The sequence below is a fragment of the Syngnathus typhle genome, linkage group LG8 (genome assembly GCF_033458585.1).
Source record: "Syngnathus typhle isolate RoL2023-S1 ecotype Sweden linkage group LG8, RoL_Styp_1.0, whole genome shotgun sequence".
Taxonomy (NCBI): domain Eukaryota; kingdom Metazoa; phylum Chordata; class Actinopteri; order Syngnathiformes; family Syngnathidae; genus Syngnathus; species Syngnathus typhle.
The window spans coordinates 528,351-547,596 of record NC_083745.1 but is presented as its reverse complement, the minus strand read 5'-3'; the positions used below and the strand labels follow the sequence as shown (position 1 = coordinate 547,596).

Here is a 19,246-nt window from a genome sequence, read left to right as displayed (position 1 = left end):
GTTTTTCCAATTTGATTTGTCCAGCTCAAACGTCAACGGGAATTGATTGGTCATATGATAATATCATATGCTGAGAGCTGTAATCAAGTGCAGAGACACTTGAAAAACATACTTTAAAAAAATGACCTTACCAGATTACAGTAAAACAGCAGCAACATTTTAAACTACAGGTAAAGGATTGAGTCAATGCACTCAATATAAATAATACAAGATTAAAACAAAAGAGGCCAGGCAACATTTCAATGTTTCTTCTTTACTTTGTTTGGCAATGTATTTCCAAATTTAGAAGGATTGTATGTGGATGACAGCAGCATGGTGAAGAGCAGCAGGACAGGGACAAACAAATAGGGAGCATATATTGCAACGAGCGTCCAGCGTTCCTGCCATGTTTGGGGGGCCCAGGGGCTTTCAATAGTGTACTGATGAAAAATGATGTGGGAGAGAATCGGGATCAATGTGGTCGCGACGTGGGTGGAATAAATAATGGCAGGAGTCCTGATCCAGTGACAGCTTCCTAGAAGACAGGAAACGGTTGGGATCAAACTAATAAAGGATTTCAATAGAGCGGAATACTCAAATTAGAACAACTACTCGAGTCAAATAAATGTGCTTTTACGCACATACACGTTTCTTTCACAAGATCGAAGATTGTTTTTTTGGACTCGTAACGCACTCGCGCAAGTTTTTTGCTTTTGTTTTCACCATTCAAGTAGGAGTGGACGTTTTGATGAACTTACCTTTGTAAAAGGCATATGCTGCGATCGGAAAGAAAGGGATTTGCAGCAGACCCTCACAGACGATGAAAGATTGGAACCACTCTGGCGGCTGAAGGAGCATTGGGTCTCGGAACTCCTTTGAATACCACTGGAATAGGTCTCTCAGCTAGGGGCATGGATGACATGACGACTATTATACGGACGAATGTGTCTAATAAAGCCATGCAAGCTTCATTTATCATGCGATACTTACAGCTTGGGGATACAAATATCCTGGTAGAACTGTTTGCAAGTCAATCAATAACGTGATCGGAATGTGCGATGTAAAATAGAAGACAAATACTGTTTCTAATAAACGAATGCCCTTCATTTTTGAGAAGCAAAGCAAAGCACGAGCACAACACGTTATGTGATTACAGACCGATTGAACGTTCCGAGTCTCAAAGCAAAGCAGCGAAGGTGTGTTCTGTTCATGGACTCGTCGTCAGTTCAGTTTGGAACATGAGAAAGGGGCGGAGTAGGCGGCCTTTTCTCCGGTTGGCCGCCCCCCCCCCATCTTCGGTTCGGCCGGTCCGGTGGTCCGATGGGCAGGCCGGGGCTTCCGGCCACCAAAATGCAGGGAAAGGAAAGCATTCGAGTTCGCTTGTCAATTCACACCGGCTGCGGTGCGGTTCCGAAAGCTTTACGCTCCGCATAGTTGCAATGTTCTCTGGATTTCATCAAGTTGAGGAAATACCAGACAGGAAGTCAGGTGTCGGCATGCGAAGTAGCTCCGACATTTTCAAAATAGAAGCGTTCTGCAACTTCGCTCCCCCCCCCCCTCCACATAAAACCACACAAAATCACGTTGTTGTGGGGAGATAGCTAGCTCAATAAATGAACATGAGTCAGACAATTAAAGAGATAAAAAATTAACTTGAAATTAATTAAAGTTGACTTAAATCACAGAGACGCAAAATGATTACCCTACAAGAGCTAAAACAAAAGGGTTTACTGTCAGGACCCAAGCTGAAGGCGCAAAGAACAAACTTGCTCTCTTCCTCAATCTTGTCTGTTTGATTCAACTTTCAAAAGGAGAAGTCGGACTGCTACAAGCACGCAGTTGTGCTCTACACGGTCCAAGGCTCTGTTGGCCACGGCCGGAAGCGTGTCGGTCAGGGAGGCTGCATGGCCGATGATGAAGAGTCTCTCTCTTTCTCTCTCTCTCCATTAACGTGACAGTCTGAGGTCCAAATCAGGGGAGGGGGTGGCTGGCTCAGGAGTGAGGTTGCTCAGGTTGCTCAAAGTGAGGTTGTCGGGACCGGGCGAAGAGTCCGGAGGGCCCGAGGCGCTGCCATGGGCCAAGCGGCGGTAAACAAAATGGAAGGGGGGAGCTTGCGGGCGGCTGTTGAGCTCCGCCTTGATCCTCTGAGGATGGGTGTCTGCTGCCAGCTGCTGGCTGTTGCCCTCCATCAGCAGGAACAAGCCATAGCTGGCAGGGTCAGACACTTTGAACTTTATGGCGCACAGCTGACACACTTCCTCCACGGTGGCGTAGGGGCGCACTGGGAGGGTCTTAGCGGTGCAGCCGCTATCCAGCCCCTGCAGCGCCACCCGCAGGTAGTTCTAGGACAGAGAAGAATGAAGGAAAAATGAATAGTCATCTTCACACATGGTGCTTTTCCATCAGTCTTTGAAGTACGGTGAGGGCTGTCAATAACCATGATTGTCATAATTGTAATCAATGTGCGCACTCCTAATACCCCGAGCTCGTCGGCCTTACTTGGAAGTCATCGAAGGATGGCGCCGAGTGCAGAGTGGTGCGTCGCTGGTGCCACTGGTGCAGCGTGTTTCTCGTCTTGGAGCTCAGGACCCTGGCAGCTTGCTCCTCTTGGAAGTTCCGGATCAATGACATTGCTCCGTATGCACTCGTCAAATAATAGCCGCCTGCGACAAAACGATGACGCGGCACCGCAGATGTTAGTCTGCGACCAATAGAATGGTGAGGAGCTGCTTGGATTTAAAGAAACACCTTCTCCATGAAGCAGCGAGGGATCCAGTAGCTCCATCATGTAAAGTATCTCATTGTCCAGCTGCGGCATGTCACATTGTGCCAACACGTAGGTCAGCATCGGCAGGAAGTCGTCTGCACCGTACAGTCGGCCTGAGACACACACACACACACACACACACACACAGATCTATTTTCAACTCATGGTAACCATGGACTTTTTTTTTTTTAGACATCGAATGTAGCAAGAGTGGGATATACGTAAATATGAAATTGTGCAACTTCCAGTTTCCCTAGGCACAGTGTTTTTCCTTTATGTCACTGTGTTGTAGGGCTGGATGATTGATCAAATTCCAAACGACTTTGCAATGCAGTAGAAAGGTTTCAAATCGATCAATCAAAATCAGGTGGCTATTCAAATGTTATCGGACGAAATACTCGTGTTTACGTTACACTTGTGTGGTCGAATTTTGGCAAGTTGTCATAGTGGCTGCTTAAAAGACTGCGTGGATCAACTGGTTTTTTTTTTTTTATATGAATGATTTGTTTCCCTTTATTTTGACCTTTCTTTAAGCGTTGGCCAATGTCAAAAGGATGGGTGGGTCAGTGGAGACAGAGGTACTTGGTTAGATACAGTGGGAGGGAGCATCAATATGTATGGTGAAGTTGCGCTACCTGAATTGTCTTCCATAATGGTGTAGATGAGTTTGCAAACCCTCAGCAGCATGGTGACCTTCTTTTCCGGAGAGTACAGCTTGCACATGGTGTCAAACTTGCACTTGATCTTCTCTAGAGCGATGGGATCCGGCGGCACCGTGTCCTCCACGCCCATTTCCTGCGGCTGGCGAGCTTTGGCCAGAGACATGTTGTCCCTCAGCTCTTGCCATTCGCCGCTGCGCACTTGAAACTCCTGCAGCGCTGCACTAATCATGGCTTTGAGAGGCTTCAGAACACACTTGTGCATGGCTTTCTCTAAGACATGGTCTGAAATGAGAAGGAAACAAATGGAGGTCACATTTCATCATTAGTGCTGCCAGTAGAATTCACCACTTCACTTGTTTTCCCTGTGGAATCTCAAAAAACGGCGGAGACCTGCTATTCATGAAATGGCCACACGATGGCGCCAAGCCGTGTCTAATAGGAAAGTCCTACGTTGTAGGCGATAGATTGTTGGCAAGAAACAGTGCAGATTGACTTTGACAAGCTTTCTAAGTAAGAGAGGAACACATTTGAGCCTACTGTATGTTGTTGCCGCAAGAACATGCACACAATTCAGCTGCATTTATCAAAACATCAACACCATTTGTCTTAGGGAAGCTTATGAGTTATTAAAAGGTCTTGGAGTCCCGTTCATAGCACATCACTGGTCAAACAGGCAATCCTAAATGACTTTGGGTTGTTCAGGAGACTGACTGACACAATACCATGGACCTGTGGCGTTTGCATGGATCAGAGCGTTCAGAAGGGTAGGATTATTATTTTTACCTGCATTGTTATCAATGTTTTGTGTAGTATGCAAATACATTTCTTTGTTTCAAAAAGCTCCACAAGAGATGCACTTTTACACTTGTGCATATTTTGCCAAGGACTACTTGAAGCTGAGAACATCCACTGTGTTGTTGGGGGAGGAACAATTGGAGGGAAGAGAAAAGTGAGGCGGAAATGCGCCAGTAGGACTTTTTTTTGCATCTCAGCTCGTGCCGTCTGACGAACACATGCCATGATATCATCCAGACAGGATGGAAAGCAAACCGCAGCACTGCTGAATAAGCGCGCGTGTGTGTGTGTGTGTGTTTGCATTTGTGCTGCTGACTCTTCTCTCCAGAATAAGGTCAAGTCAGTTGTTTTATTTTCTGCCTCAGCATAGGACAATTCTTACACAGCACTATACTCAATCCCACTCATGCATGCATGATTCATGTTGAATTCCTTGCGTTGCTGCCTCAGCTCAACTGGACCTAAAGAGCTGGAAATAGAGTGCACTTGAGCAAGACTGACACAAAGAGCACATTCTCACTTTCCCGTTCAAGTACAAAGTGAAGAACAGCTTCCTTCCATCCAGTATGTAATGTAGCGAGCGGTTTGGAGATGCAGACCTTCCTTCCCTGCTCTTTCTGCGTTTGTTAGCGTTCTTCAAAGACCGAGTCGTTTGCATTGACTGAAGTGCTTCACTGCCTGTCCAACGAATCGGAAATGCTTTGAGCCTGGAATCGATTCTTTTACTTTCAAATCCCTCATGTATTATGGATCGATGCATCACAGCGTTGTGTTGGAGCCAGCCAGGCCAGTGTTTGGGAATCCAAAATAGCCTGGACAAGCGAGCGAGCGAGCGAGAGGCGTTTCTGGAATCTGTCACTCGTCTCCTGATACGGAGATTGCTTCCTTCCTGCTAAAGTGACACAATCTCAACATCGCTTTTCGACCTGCCCTCGCTCGGCTCAAACAAAACAAGGGAGCAGAGTGGCTGTCTTCCTAAGCAAGTATGTTTTATCAGACACGTTTTTTTAGGATTAGACTGCCGACCAAGGACGAACACCGCTGGGACAGCTAAAGTGACCATGAACTTCTTTGGCGGGCACAACGTTCCACCCCAGCGTCTCTATTGTTATCTAATCGTCGGACGCGACCTACGTCTTAAGACTTGATTGCTCTAAGGGTTGGCGCTGTTCCATGCATAAGTATCAATTCATCTAAAAAAAAAGAGGTTTTCATTCATATTGTACTGCAGAGCCTAGACAGACAATAGGACACCTGCGATACAAGCAATAGCCATTTGAAATAATCAATTCGCAGCAGTTTAAAAACGGCACCAGAATTGCGCTTTCAGACTAAATTCATTGGTCGGGGCGCAGAGTATAAAACAAGGGGGTTCATTCTTCGAAGCGCCCCCTCCCTCCCATTTCAGCACGCTATTCATCCCCACCTGGAAAACTCCAATCAGAAACAAACCTCTTCAGTGCATAACCACGCAATTGTCTTTTGTTCCCATTGGCGTTGTGATAAGGTCACGCATTCACTTGAATTGGTCAAAGTGTAGGGTAAAGAAAGCTGGGACGGACAGCATCTGGAATAGCAGTTCGGAAAAGAAAGAGTCACCAAGAAAAAATGCCAAGTGAGAGTCAGCAAAGTCCAGACTGCAAAATAGACAGGACAGGACAGGGAGCCAGGGGCCTTGCTTCCAATGCTCTCTTTGATTGTGGGCGTGTGGAGTAGGATTGCAAGCCTTGCATGGCAGAGCGAGCGCATCTTGCCATTCAGCTGGGCTTCCACTGAAGCCCGCCTCAACACAACCAAATAGCGTGCAACAACAGCGCCGCTCATTGCAGATTACAAATGGCTTCTTCCTAATGCCAAGCGGCCTTGGTTCGGCCCAAGGTAAAAAGTCATCCTTTTGTTACTTTCCAAAAGGTCGAACATTCTTTCGCCGGGTGTGTGTTTGAGCCAGTGAGAAAGGGCACGCAAGAGAGAGAGAGAGATGAGAAAGCAAGCCAAAGTATTGAGACCCCAAATAAGATGAACACGGGCAACCTGTCTGGCCGTGCAGTTGAGACGATGGATACGTCACAAACGCATTTGCCAACATCAAATGGCTCGCCGTTTTCTTCTTTCAGTTCTTACTGGCTGACTTGTGAAAAGAAAAAGAAACAACAACATGCTTGCTCGCACATGAGACACACCGCCGAAACTCCCACCCCCTTGACAATGAGGTCTTTATGCTCCTACGCTTGGAATGGTGCGACCGCCGGCATAGCAGAAGATTACAAAGTCAAGCGGTGAGACAATGACGACATTTTCACTCAATCTATAGGCAATTCAATGTGAAGATTAGCATCATTGATACGGATGACTTGGCTGCAAGCAGCAGCAGGTTGAGCTTGCCAATTTGAGCTTACTTAGTGGCAGAACAGAATCATGCTCCTCAGAGCATGATTCCGCCAGACAATACACTGGCCCCCATTCAGAGACTTGTTTTTTCTTCCATCACATACAATAATAAATGCCAGTCCAAATCATGCATGAGCGCAATTCTCCAACGTACCTATTTGGTCTTCAGGTATGAGGCTCTCGATGGGCAAACCAAGTTCGGAGCTTTGTCGCAGGTAACTCTTCATTTGTGTGATAAACTGACGCAGCGTTTGAAGCAGTTCCAGTCCAGAGGCAAAGCTTTGCCAGGTCGGGGGGCTGCCTGGCCCTTCCCCCATGAAGCTCAGGTAGTCCTGCACCAGGGAGCCAAAGTAGGAGGCTTTGTCTTTGGACAATTCCAGCACCCTGCGAACGGCTCTCTTCTCTGGTGTCAACAGGGAGCTAAAAACGCCACTCATCTTGCGCAGATGACCTCGCAGCGCTTTCTGGAGGACTAAAGCGCTGGCGCTCGGCCGCCGCCCCCGCCTCGTCCTGTGCCCGGGCGGCATCATGGTCAGCTCCTGGTCTTGGTCCTGGTCGCTTTCCAGGCCGTAGTCGGGCTCCTCTTCGTCTTCGTCCTCCTCCTCGTCGTCGTCGTCGTCGTCCTCCGTGCTACAATACAGAAGATGGGACGAGGGCAGCGAAAGGGGGAGGTGGGTGTTGAAATCGGCCACCGTAGGCGGACTGGGGTCATGGAGGGGAGGAAGGAAGAAAGGAGACGACTGAGAGAAGAAATCCAGGGAGTCTGAAGAATCCGTGGAAAGGCTCACGTCGCTGAGACGCTGGCTCACCCCGTTCTGGCCTTCCTCTCCTGCTTGTTCTGCAGCGCTTGCGCGCACCGCCACCGCTTGTTGGCTTACGGTCATTGTGTCGGCGAGACTGCTGCGGGGCTGCGTACAAGCTTTGCCGCTGCTCCGCTGAGATCGTTTGGCCTTCAGAAGCGCCTTTTCAATGGTTTGCTCCTCGAGCGCCAGGTGACACTGGGCATCCTCCAGCGAGGAAGACGGGGAGGATTTGGCCCTTCGAGGCGACGAGGATAGAGACGCCAAAGAGATGGGGAAAGAAGGTCTCGGGATGGAGATAGGGGAGCTGATGCTGAGTCTCTTGGGAGGGGACGACGAGGGGCTGATACTAAGTGAAGAACCCAGACGGGATAAGAGGCTACTGCTGCGCTCCTTGTCTTCCGCCTTCTCCTTGGGGACATTGACCCAGGCAATTTTCTCTGGCATACTGCGCTGGCGGACCGGAGGCGGGGCTGGCCGACTCGGCGGAGACCGTGACGTAGTGTCTTCCGCGCTTTGCTTTTTTGCAGCTTGTACTTGCGTGTCGCTCCCAAGGCTAAAGGGCTTATTTTCATTGGACTGTTGGTCGTCCCTGAAATTGGAGTCGCAACTCGCAGGCCTGTCGTCGCCGTCGCCGCCGCCGCCGCCGCCGCCGCCGCCGCCGCTTTTTTCCGGGCTGTGATTTGGACTCGGACCAGAGGAATTTAATTCGGGACTGTGCTCGCTCTCTGGATGATGAAGCCTAATGAAAAGTGGGTTGATGAAGCAGAGCGCCCCATTAGACTGGCAACACTCGAGTTCTGAAGGGGTGCGAGTTTCCAGTCGAGGGCGGCTCGGGGCGGCTGCGACGGAGAGTGCGTGCTGGCCGGGCGGAGGTCCTCTGTCAGGAGCTGTGGCTCCAAAGAAAATGGAGCAGGAGGAGGAGGAGGAGGAGGAACCCTTCCTCTTCTGACACCATTCACTGTCCCAGAAAGCTGTAGAATGACAAATGACATTGATTAGAGCAAGTTTGATGAAATGTTCTGCTAGCGGGGCGATGACATCTCAATTTCGGAAAAGAATTCTGTCATGAGAAAAAAAAAAAAAGCAACTTGTGACTAGTCAATCCACTTTTAGTCATTTATTGACCATTGTGGGTGTGGTTGGCATTGGACGTCAAACAGCAGTATGCACAAATCACCAGAACGCTATAGTCCGAGAGTTGATGACATCTGTGGAAATAAACTTACGCCATCATTTAGCGCTTCTCCACATGCACGCATGAGCCAGATGAAGTTAATTCAAGCAAAGAGTGATTTTCAAGGCCGTGAGAGAGAGAGAGAGAGAGAGAGAGAGAGAGAGAGAGAGAGAGAGAGAGAGAGAGAGAGAGAGAGAGAGAGAGAGAGAGAGAGAGAGAGAGAGAGAGAGAGAGAGAGAGAGAGAGAGAGAGAGAGAGAGAGCGCGGCCATCAGGTGCGGTGCGGTGAGGCGCCTGGAGATTTGTTCCGCCCAAAAGGTGTGCCGTGGATAATACAAACCAAAAAAAGGTTGGCAAACACTGCTGCTCCAGAATACGTGTAAAGACCTGAAGGAGCAACTAACTTAATTAAGATGCAAATAGAGACGACGCATTTATTATGGATGTGGAGAAACTGGTAAGGAAAAGTGGCAAAAAAGCTCAGGAAAACATTCGGCCTCAGCTATTTACACAAGAATCTCTCCGGATTTGCATCGTTCCGTTTTAGGAAACAAAATGGGACTTTTTTTTTTTTTTTTTTTTTTTTTATCTTCTCACTGTGTTTCTAACACGTCTGCTATATGCCGAGGAGGACTGACTCAAACTTCTCCTCTCGGTGAGTCAACGCAAGCACTTGAGCTTTAAATAGAGCCCGGAACCACAGCTGCTTCTTATTTCTTTTTTTACAGGCAAAAAAAGATCATTTTCAAAGCAATGTCATCATGCACTGATGACTTTCTCAAGTCCCGCTTGTGGCAGGCAGGCAGGCAGTCAAAGGAGAAATATAAAGAGTGATACAGCACGGGTACCAGACACAGAGTAACTCCTTCCGACCAGAAAAAAAAAAAATCCATGACAACAATACTCACTGTGATCCCAAAACGTGACGACAAACAATGAGAGGTTTGTTTGGGACCAAGCCCAAAATATCCGGACCCTTTAATGCGCTTGTCTTCAAGTCCACTCCGACTCAATATTTGTTAGGATGTTGATGTGTTTCTGGGAGGGCTGTTAGCAAGCAGAGTATGTCCAGCTCTCTCTCTCTCTCTTTCTCTCTCTTTTTCTCTCGCTCTCCCTCCCCCTTTCAATGACGCATGGCCAACCCCCGTTTGCCCTCCCACTCTACACTTGTTTACAATCCAGTGTTCTTCATAACATGTTTTGATTGAACTTGTTCATATTTCTCTTGCCCAATAGGTCTTTCTTGGAAAATGCCATTTCTCAGTACGGAAGATTTAGTGTTCTAATAAAAGGATTTGGATCAAAAGGGGGATTTGCGCAAAATATCCTTTCAGTCATTTATTTGCCTTGTGTATTTGTACATTGCTTTGTTTAGTTGCATTGCGAACACATTTCAGGATCTTTTCTTCCGCAATCTGCACGCCATGGTCAAAATGATTATTGTCTGGTTTCATTTGGCAAATGATGCAATCTTGTCAGAATGGCGTCGTTGCATTCACCATCTGTGCTGACTAAAGAGTCAAATGGCACTGAGAAGAAAAGCCCAGTGACATTCAACATGGTTCTTTTTCTCAATCAAAGGAGTCGGATGGGCGATTAGGCTTGAATGTGTGCTCTACTTTTTGTTTACACAATTGCACGAAAGGCAAACGAAGCCTCAGAAGACAACAGACGGACGCTGGCTGGCTGGCTGGCTGGCTGGCTGGCTGGCTGGCTGGCTGGCTGGCTGGCTGGCCGGCTCTCATACACAATAGAGCTCAAACTGCTTTGGATTAAAAAGTACAGTAGTAGAAAGCTCAATGAAGTTAGGGTGGGATGACGTTTCACACTGGACACCCAGTTGTGACTCAATACCCTGTTGAACTAAACTCATCTGAGCTTGCAAGACTTTTGTCCCTCAGACTGAGTCATTTAGTGCTGGAATTCGAGTCCAACTTGCGTTAGCACATGTGTGTGCGCCCACTCGCTCGATGGAAATAAGAATCCTATGTGTGCGCACACCACAAAAGAGGCACATTAAATGAGGTCAACGGGCATGAATGACATTGTGTGCTAGGCCAGTTTTGCGCCAGCTACTAATAGTAACGTCATAGTTCTCTTAGCAGTGGGCCACTTTTGAATTGCTTAACAACCTGTTGTCTATTTCCAGCCACCAAATGCGCTAGGACGGTGTCAAAGTATGCTGGAACGCCCAGCAAAATTGCCAAACATGCTTGCAGGAGGCTTGAACCTGCACGCCAATCAACATGCCTCACTGTTTAACGCCCATACAAAGAAACATTGAATACCATCGCTACCTGCTCCAAGTTTGGCAATCTGTGCAAGCTCAGCAGAGGTTTTGGCTGAAGCGATGGCTTCTGGGAGCTTCAAGGTGAAGGGAAGCACATCCCTGAGAAAAAGCAACAAAAGCAGAATGAAATGGAGCAAAACTACAAAAGAAGAATCAGGTTGAAGCAGGAGGGACTCAAAGCGTACGAGTCGCTCTTCTTAGCGTGGTCGTCACAAAAACAAAAAGAGCAAGATTGCCAAGAATGAATTTACCTGCTGATGCAGCAGAAAGCCACAAGCCGAAACAGGTCCGCGAAGCTCAGGCCGGATCCTTCCAAAGAAAAAGCTGGAGAACAACAAAGGAAGGAATCAATTCATTGCAGGGCATGATCAAGCGCTCATCTTTTGATGCTATCTACTCTCCAGAGATATTTGGTCAAGTCGAAACGATTGCGCATGATTCAATGAGACGCAGCCAATGTGCTTGGAAATCAATCAGCGCCATTGCCAGGGCAACGGGAAGATACATAGAAAGTGTTGAAACCTACTGTACTGGCTCTCTTTGACAACAAAGTCTTTGACAGGAAGTGGAGAGTGCTTGTCCATGCGTAAAGATAGGACCTTTTTCTGCAAGCTCGAACACTTCCTCACCACAAATGTCTACGGGCCAGGGGAAGAAACATTCAATCAGAAAGCCTTCAAATCAAACGGACACTCAGAGGCGTGATAGGGGTATTCTTTTTTTTCTTCTTCATCCTACTGCAACGGTAGTCATAACGGCTGTTTCCTTACTCCAGGCGCTCGGTCCTGTAGGATATGTACGGCGTCCTGATGGCTTAGATCAAGTTGGAGCCACACACAATGCGTATTGATTAATCTGTCCAAAACACTGAGTCGCCGACGGAGGGAATCGTAGCCCGAGTCCCTGACTCCGGTCGCCGTGTCAGAACAAGGGGATGCTTGTAGGAAGAGACCCCCGACTTCTTGGCTCAGTCTGAAAAAAGCAAGCAAGATTGAGTGCCGGCGTGGGGATGAGCAAGCGGGAAGTTTCACAGGAAGGGAACATGCGTACGTATCCTATTTGCTTCTCCGGTTGAAGTCTACATGTGTATTAGGACACCAAAAACAAAAATGCCTTTACTCAGGTAAAAGACATCATTGCTATGTCATGACTTTTGTCATTATTTGAGTGCAGGGCTTTTTCTTTCTTTCTTTAAGAGAGAGCTAAGCCAACAATGAAGCCCTAAATGAGTGTTTTTCAGGGGAAAAAAGAGGTACGTCAACATCTGGTGATCGTCTACTTCTCCAGAGCAACAGACAAGAAAAACTCAATTGTGCTCTCTGCTGTCTGTATTGTGCTAGTGCGCTCGATTAGGTCAACAAAGCGTCCGTCCGTCCGTCGATAAAGGATAGCTCACCCGTGCATTGAATCCGTCTTGTGCTCTTCTATCGGCTCAGGCTTTTTCCCCATCTCCTTTTTCAAAGTGCCAATTTCCAAAGCAAAGGATTCAATCAACTACAAAAGAAATGCAAATACTGTATTTCCTTTCCCAGTTTGAGCTGTCAATGAACATTTCGGGTGCTGTACTGATGTCATCATTTCTTTCATTTCCTTCTTGCGCACTGCACTCTCTCTGTCGGGCGGGCTACCGATCATCAACATGAGTCGCAAAAAGATAAGCTCAGCAGTGGGAAATCCCAAATCGAAAAGCCAGAACTACACAAGGTGAGCATTCCAAAAGCCCACTTAGACAGTGGACACTGCATTTCTGAATTTCGCAGTAGTGCAATGTAAACCTTTTTTTTATCAATTTGCTACATACATTGCGTTCTGATAGACTTGCTTTAAGTCTTACGCAAATAAATAAATAAATACAGTTCATATATTCCACTTTTTCTTTTTTAAATAGCGGTGTGTTATAAAGTTGTACAGTTTGATAATTCTTGGTGTTCTCCAAGGTTTACCGAGAGGCCAGATCTGGATTTGCTGAAGAAATATATTTAAACGACAACACCAGTCAAACTCCAGAAAAACATTTGAGTGGAGCGACACACTGAAGTCAATATTTCCTGTTTTCTACAGGAAAAACAGGCAAGAAGCTAGCTAGACTCCAACTCACTTCCCTTTTGAAAAACAGTAGCGATGCTTTGACATACATGTCCGTACCTTGAAAAAACTGCTTTTCCTCTCCCGTTTGGAGGGCTGCTGGATGTTATGAGTGGACATCTTGGACAGCTCCCTGGAAAGGCAAATTCAAGCAGAACAATTATCATCATTAAAGCCACGGAAACGAGCTACAGTATTTGTAGGCGACACGCTGAACTCATTTCCAAGGGTGTGCTGGAGCCTATCCCAGCTATCATCGGGCACCCTGAACTTTTTGCAGCATTTTGGGAGTTCAGGTGCCCAAATGTGTCTTTCCATTTCTATGAGCCATATGTGAGTCAGTGTCCAGGCCGGAAAACCAGGAAGTCCAAGGAATATAAAACTTTGCCAGCACGTGTTCATTTATATTGCCAGTCACAGTCAAGTTTCTTGTCAGATTAACGGAATGCCATCAAGATATGACTGAGTGGCAGAAATCAGCCAAAGCCTCAAAGCAGCAAATCACACACATGCACAGAAACACAGCATTACTGACAACAGAGAAAAATCCTCATTCGCACTCTAAACACACACACACATTCCAAAGGTAGCTATTAAAGCATCATTCCCACTGGACATGACACCTCAAGCCACTCTTTTGCTAAAGTGCTGAACTCCTTGTGGTCAGGCAGACCAGCGCCTCCATGGAATCACTGGTCAAACTACCATTTACCATACCATACTTGACATCCAAGAGAAACTTGGAACGACGACGACGACATGACGAAGATATGGCCAATCTAAGCCTTGGTCTTGACAGGTAAGGTACTGATTCCCCTCCAAAGGACTGCCTTACAATTTGAACATCCTTGAGTACTGTTGATACATTTGACATTGGTGCAGGCAAGCATCACCAAATGAACTTCCCAGCAATGCTATACATGTGCAAGTTATTGTATTCCAGTCAATACCTGACTTGTGACTTGCATAGTACATCGCTGTAGTGTTTTGTTGGTCCTCAACAGCAACAAGTAAGCATATTAGCAGATTTGAGACTTAGCTTGAAAAATACCTTTGGCTGTGAATGGAAGAAAGAATCATACGGCCTTAAGTTGAGACCGAGCACAAGTGGCAACTTTAAACAGCTATGTAATTACCTTGCAAACAATACATTACACACTGCTCTGTGAGTTGGAAACGTTCGGGGGGGGGGGGGGCGGGGGGCATTACAGTTACTTTTATTACTTAGAACAATAAGAAAAGAAAAAAACTGCAGGGCAGATTTGGGTTTTGGGTTATATGAAATATCACACACCTCCGTTGGGAAAGACTTAAGGGAATTTATTTCCACGACAACGTCATTTGTCATTAGTTGAAACAACAAGACAATACAAATCAAATAGATTGAGATTTGAATGTTTGATGGCACAATCCAAACGAGCGCATTTGACCTCGAGCATTTGGTCGTTCATCGACGGAAGCCGTTGAAACAGGTGGGGGGAGGCAAGTTGAGCAGCAAGCCAACCAGTCCGCCCGTCCCTCAGGATTCTTTGCACGTAATTCAATAAACGCGTCACTAAACAGCCACTCCGACGATCTCAAGAAACAACGACCGGCCGGCCGGCCGGAAAGCGCGGAACGATCACTTACGAATGTCCACACAAAGAACTCGCAAAGTTGAACCGATACTTACTCTGGATGGCAAAATGGTCCGAAGAAACCCCCCGCTCCTACGAGAAGATCTTTAAGGGTCCATAGCGTAGTCACTTCACCAAACACTGTTAATTGAATTCTCCCATTATATTATCGAAGCAAATAAACTAGATCACGACACACAACACCGGCGCCTTCTTTCCATTATACAGCAGTCGCTCGCTCGCTCGCTCGCTCGGTCAGTTCCTCCCTCTCTCTCTCTCCCGACTTGGCTGCGTTTCCCTCTTTGTGGAACTTTTGCCTACGTTTCGACGCACGGTAAGACTTCCGCTTACACCATTTCACAATAAAACAAAAACACCGGCGTGACATTTATGCCCGAAAATTGAGAAATGTTTTTGGCACGGATGACTTAAAGATGATTTCAATTAAAATGATGATGACAGGGACGACAGTTAGGATTAGGAAACATCACGTCTTGGTCAGCCCTTTAAAATAGATGAAAAAATAATAAAAATAGTAATGATAACAATAAGGTACTTGCTATGCTGTGTTTGGAAGGTAGAAACAAGGATGGCAGTTTCGTTTTATGCCAATTGAAACAAATGGGAAAAAAAATCCCCTTGTAGAAAATACAGCTGACGTCAGTCCAAACCTCATGTCACAATTTGGTGATTTTTTTAAATTTCATCAGGCATTTAGACAAACAGTGGGATTTTTAAAATTATTCTGATGATTATGTTATCGCACATTCATGCATTTGTAGGCTCACAACCCAAGGGCTACACAATCTGAACTATTTATAATAAATGATATTTGCTGTTATTAATTGACAAAATGAACCCTGGCCATAAAAAGAACATTTCAAGTAAGCGTGCGAACTTTTAGAGCACTTTGTGAAATATCAAGCGATTGCAGACAATCCTGATGGAGAGCAGTGAAGCTTTATGACCGAGTCACCTGATTTCAAATTGAGCAAACAAGTGTTACTGACAAACCTTTTATCAAGAATTGTCATTGTGGAGGGAGATGACAAAAAAAAAAAAAGCCAGTACAGTTCATATGTAAACATTGCTGCAAACATTTACTCGATGTATAAGTATACTGTGCGCATCATTTAGTGGTGATCAGACTGCTGAAATGTAAGCTCGCTCGGTAAGGCCTTCCTTCTCAAGTTGTTTGCGGACTATGCTGTCATGTCCCACACGGCTGACTAGCTTCAACTATTGTAGTGGCGGCTTTGATTAAAACCAGCTTGGTTGTAGTTCTGGCCACCATGTTGGAAAAACTGTTCAAAGTGTCCTCCTTGATTAACATTGTGGCCTCCTCTCCCTCCCCAGCCGCCTCCTCCTCCTCCTCCTCCTCCTCGGCCTCCTCTCCCCCTGCCTCCTCTGCCGCCTCCTCCTCCTCCTCCTCTCTCTTGATGCCAGTTTCCATTCTGGTGGTAATTGTCATTATAGCCTGAATGGTGGCCAGACTCCTGGGGGCCTCCGTGGTTGCTCCCGCCTCCTCTATAAGGACCTCTGATTCCGCCGCCGCCGCCGCCGCCACCACCCTGATGAGCAGCCAAATCGTGATACTGGCCCTTGTTGTAACTACCTCTCCCTCCTCCACCCCCCTCACCCCATCCCCCTTGCACTCTTCCGCCTCTGCCACCCCTGCCTCCTCTTTCTCCTCCGCCCCTCTCATAGCCCCCCCGACTGCCTTGGGAATAATGATCGTAAGCGCCCCTGCTTCCGCCATACTGTCCACTAGCTTGGGGAGCATCCTGCCGCTTTTGCCATGAAGGCATTTCTGGAGGGGGCGGCTCAATTTCACATGGACGCCCTCCTCTGTCTGGCACGCGACCCATTACAACCTAGGGGGTGAAACAAGCAAACAAACGTGAAATGGCACGGTCAACATTGACTTCAAAGTTCTTCTCCCAGTATGACAAAAAAAAAAAGACAACATTTAGGCATTTCTTTGCTTCAAGCTTTTCTCCTTCAACAAGTGCGAAGAAACAATTTAGGGAACGCCTACAAGGCTGGACAAATTTGAAACTAACTTGTTTTCCTTTTTTTTTTTTAATTATCAAACCGATTGACTCACCTTATTAATGGCACATGCAGTCTTCTCTCTCGACTTGCCACTGCTTGTGCGAAGGATTTTTGAAAAGTCTTGTCGGGCTGCAAGAAGGTGCGCTACAGACACTTTGCTTTGGGTACCGAGGGCAGAACGTAGCGGCTGATAAACTTTAGCCAAATTCCCAGCATGTGACTGTCGGGGGGGAATACATGCACAAAAGGAAAATTAGAGCAACCACAGCATGCGTTTCTTCTTAAACAAGGGGCTGCATACCTTACCTTTGCTCTTTCTGACCAACCAAAAGACTGCACCGTCACATCCAGCCGTTTTAACAACATCTTTCTTCTCACTTCATACTCATTGACAAGTGCTTGATTGATGGCTTCGATTTTCTCCTGTCAAAGGGAATAAAAGGCACGAGCTTAATTTCAGGGGACAGAATCCCCCCCCCCCAAAAAGAATCCTTTACCATGTGCACGGGTCCAAAAGCATTCTTCAACAAAGGGTCTCCTATATGATTGGCTGGCACTCTACTTGCGGCTTCTTTCAGCTACCACACATGAGGTCAGATAACAAGCAGTGTGAGAAAACACAGTAAATAGCAAAGGTTTTTTTGCGCCATTCACGTGACCTATGACCCGCGTGACTCCATTGAAAAAAATATCGAAAATGTTCAGAGAGGTAAAATCCAAAGAAACAACCGAGCTCATACGATTGCAAAAGTGAATTTGGTTTACCTTAGCTACTGTAACCTTTATCGCTGGTCTATTTGAACAATTGGTCAAACTGACCTTTTTCTCAATGCCACTAAAAAACTGGAACATAGCAATGTTGGCTGGAGGCTTGGACATTCCCAGTGCCATGCAGATGCCTTTTAGTTCCTGGAAGGCGGGGCTACCACACTCCTGGGCTTTCTTCTGGGGTGTGTTGACCAGGATCATCCTGGAAGCCTCCAGCTCGGATACCAGAAAGGCTAGGAGGAAAATGACAGTCATTCTCACATCTTGCTTGCTCAAAATACAAGTGAATAAATGCTGGATCCCAGTTGTCCGCTTCTATACGAGCAACCGGCAAATCGACATCAGATATTGCGCAGTTCGCAGCATGAGCAGACGTGACAACTTGCGGCTAGTCCATCACAATGCATTCATGCCATTTCTTTCCCCCTCATATCAGACTTGCTGAAAGCATACAGAGCAGCAGCAGGCAGTCGTTGGTGTTGAGAAGCCTTTGGTTGACAGCTCCACTCGTGAGGACGGCGTAAGGGCAAGCGAGTTCTGCCAACAGCCCGCTCATCTCCAACTGGAAGCCCTCTGCCTCACTTGGACCTGCAGGAATGGTGATGGATTCAAAGCAAAACATTCACAGCATTTACTGTTGCTATTTAGGAATGGGCATCTTACAGTTGGTCGCATGGACATTCTCCTCCAGTTTACTGTAAAGTTGGAGCTCTGACACAATCCAAGCACAGAGCTTGGTAAACTCCGGTGAAGCAGCCCCACCAGTCACAGCTGACTCCAGAGCTCCGTCCTCCAACAGTGGGCCTTGATACCTTCAGTGACATTCAAATTATGTTAGTCACAACATTCCATTTTCTTCATCAGCCCAGCGCGGCCATTTATTCATGCTAGAATGTGTAGTTGAATGGAGAGCGTACATATACAATCGCAATACATCGCAACCGACGACTTTCTATCGAGGCGAGGCAAGGCAAGGAGATGGTGGGCTTAAAAAGGAGCTGCACTTGTCGTCATTGCAGCAGCAGCAGCAACAATTTAGACTCGTGCACTTTCGCTTCTAGAGACAAGTGTTGTTGACATTTCTTTGAGACAGTTGTTGCGAGCGACATTATAACGGCAATCAGTAGAGGGAGATTAAATGGACTCTCTGACTCATGTTAACTTCAACACCGGCTCAGCTGTTTTTTTTTTAGCTAAAGCAGACCACGTCGCCACATTCGTAGTCACGCTTAACCACTGAAATTGCGACAGTGCATTGTTCAATAAAACTATTAAGATTCTTTTGCATTTTCCCTTACCCCAAATCCTCGAGAGAAACGATAATATCATTCTCCATTGCGTACGATCAAAATTCACAAGATGTCATACGCTTAAATAGCGGAGCAGCTGGATTGACTAGCGGTTGACTTCTTCGTTGCTTTTATTTTCTGCTCATCAACGTGTGAAATGGGCGCAATAACGCCCTCTAGCGACAGGATTCTGTCTAGCCAGACCACCAGTAAACTAGTTCCATGTCCTTTCTCGTCAAATGTCGTCATATCTCCAAGAAGTGAATGAAAAAGGAAAAAAAATAAATATTTTTTTAATATCCATCAAAATGAATATATTTAACTGCAGGAGTTTTTCACGACCAGCTTTTTGACCTGTAATATTCTCTTTTGTGTCATTGTTTGGTTTGCACCCTAGATATTTTTTATTATTATTGGTGGGCATTATTATTTTGCACAAATACAGTAGTTCGAGACGGAAATGATTTTTTGCTCGCTCATGTTCTACGTGAACAGATTACATTTGATTTTAAAGCTGACATTTATTGAGGTGAAATAGGACTTAGTCGTTCGATACAAGGAATAATAATTCTACAC

The 19,246-nt window shown here is 46.4% G+C and overlaps 3 protein-coding genes and 1 long non-coding RNA gene across 7 annotated transcripts; 1 reads left to right on the top strand and 3 right to left on the bottom strand.

Moving 5' to 3' along the window:
- Nucleotides 1–233: 233 nt before the first annotated feature.
- On the bottom strand, nucleotides 234–1,105 carry tmem97 (transmembrane protein 97). Its single transcript, XM_061284514.1, has 3 exons — nucleotides 970–1,105; nucleotides 738–882; nucleotides 234–514 (listed from the first exon to the last, which is right to left on the bottom strand). Exons 1-3 carry the CDS (start codon nucleotides 1,084–1,086, stop codon nucleotides 240–242), a joined length of 537 nt encoding a protein of 178 aa, XP_061140498.1. The 5' UTR covers nucleotides 1,087–1,105; the 3' UTR covers nucleotides 234–239.
- LOC133157884 (ras and Rab interactor 2-like) lies at nucleotides 1,062–15,013 on the bottom strand. 4 transcript variants are annotated; one of them, XM_061284507.1, is made up of 12 exons: nucleotides 14,615–15,011; nucleotides 13,003–13,075; nucleotides 12,254–12,351; nucleotides 11,628–11,829; nucleotides 11,384–11,495; nucleotides 11,109–11,181; nucleotides 10,856–10,956; nucleotides 6,746–8,365; nucleotides 3,382–3,690; nucleotides 2,728–2,859; nucleotides 2,479–2,642; nucleotides 1,062–2,321 (listed from the first exon to the last, which is right to left on the bottom strand). In XM_061284507.1, exons 2-12 carry the CDS (start codon nucleotides 13,060–13,062, stop codon nucleotides 1,926–1,928), a joined length of 3,267 nt encoding a protein of 1,088 aa, XP_061140491.1. In that variant the 5' UTR covers nucleotides 13,063–13,075; nucleotides 14,615–15,011; the 3' UTR covers nucleotides 1,062–1,925. The 4 variants fall into 4 exon arrangements, with proteins under 4 accessions (XP_061140491.1, XP_061140492.1, XP_061140493.1 ...); XM_061284508.1 differs by having other exon boundaries at nucleotides 10,865–10,956; nucleotides 14,615–15,009; XM_061284509.1 differs by lacking the exons at nucleotides 11,628–11,829; nucleotides 12,254–12,351 and having other exon boundaries at nucleotides 14,615–15,013.
- On the top strand, nucleotides 11,824–13,435 carry LOC133157890 (uncharacterized). Its single transcript, XR_009715101.1, has 2 exons — nucleotides 11,824–12,561; nucleotides 12,795–13,435. It is a non-coding gene; the product is annotated as an uncharacterized LOC133157890 (long non-coding RNA).
- A 489-nt stretch (nucleotides 15,014–15,502) lies between the features above and the next one.
- fam98a (family with sequence similarity 98 member A) lies at nucleotides 15,503–18,814 on the bottom strand. The gene is made up of 8 exons (XM_061284513.1): nucleotides 18,680–18,814; nucleotides 18,045–18,193; nucleotides 17,835–17,969; nucleotides 17,433–17,614; nucleotides 17,111–17,191; nucleotides 16,920–17,036; nucleotides 16,666–16,833; nucleotides 15,503–16,432 (listed from the first exon to the last, which is right to left on the bottom strand). The coding sequence occupies exons 1-8, from the start codon at nucleotides 18,715–18,717 to the stop codon at nucleotides 15,794–15,796; spliced, it is 1,509 nt and encodes a 502-aa protein (XP_061140497.1). The 5' UTR covers nucleotides 18,718–18,814; the 3' UTR covers nucleotides 15,503–15,793.
- Between the last annotated feature and the right edge of the window lie 432 nt (nucleotides 18,815–19,246).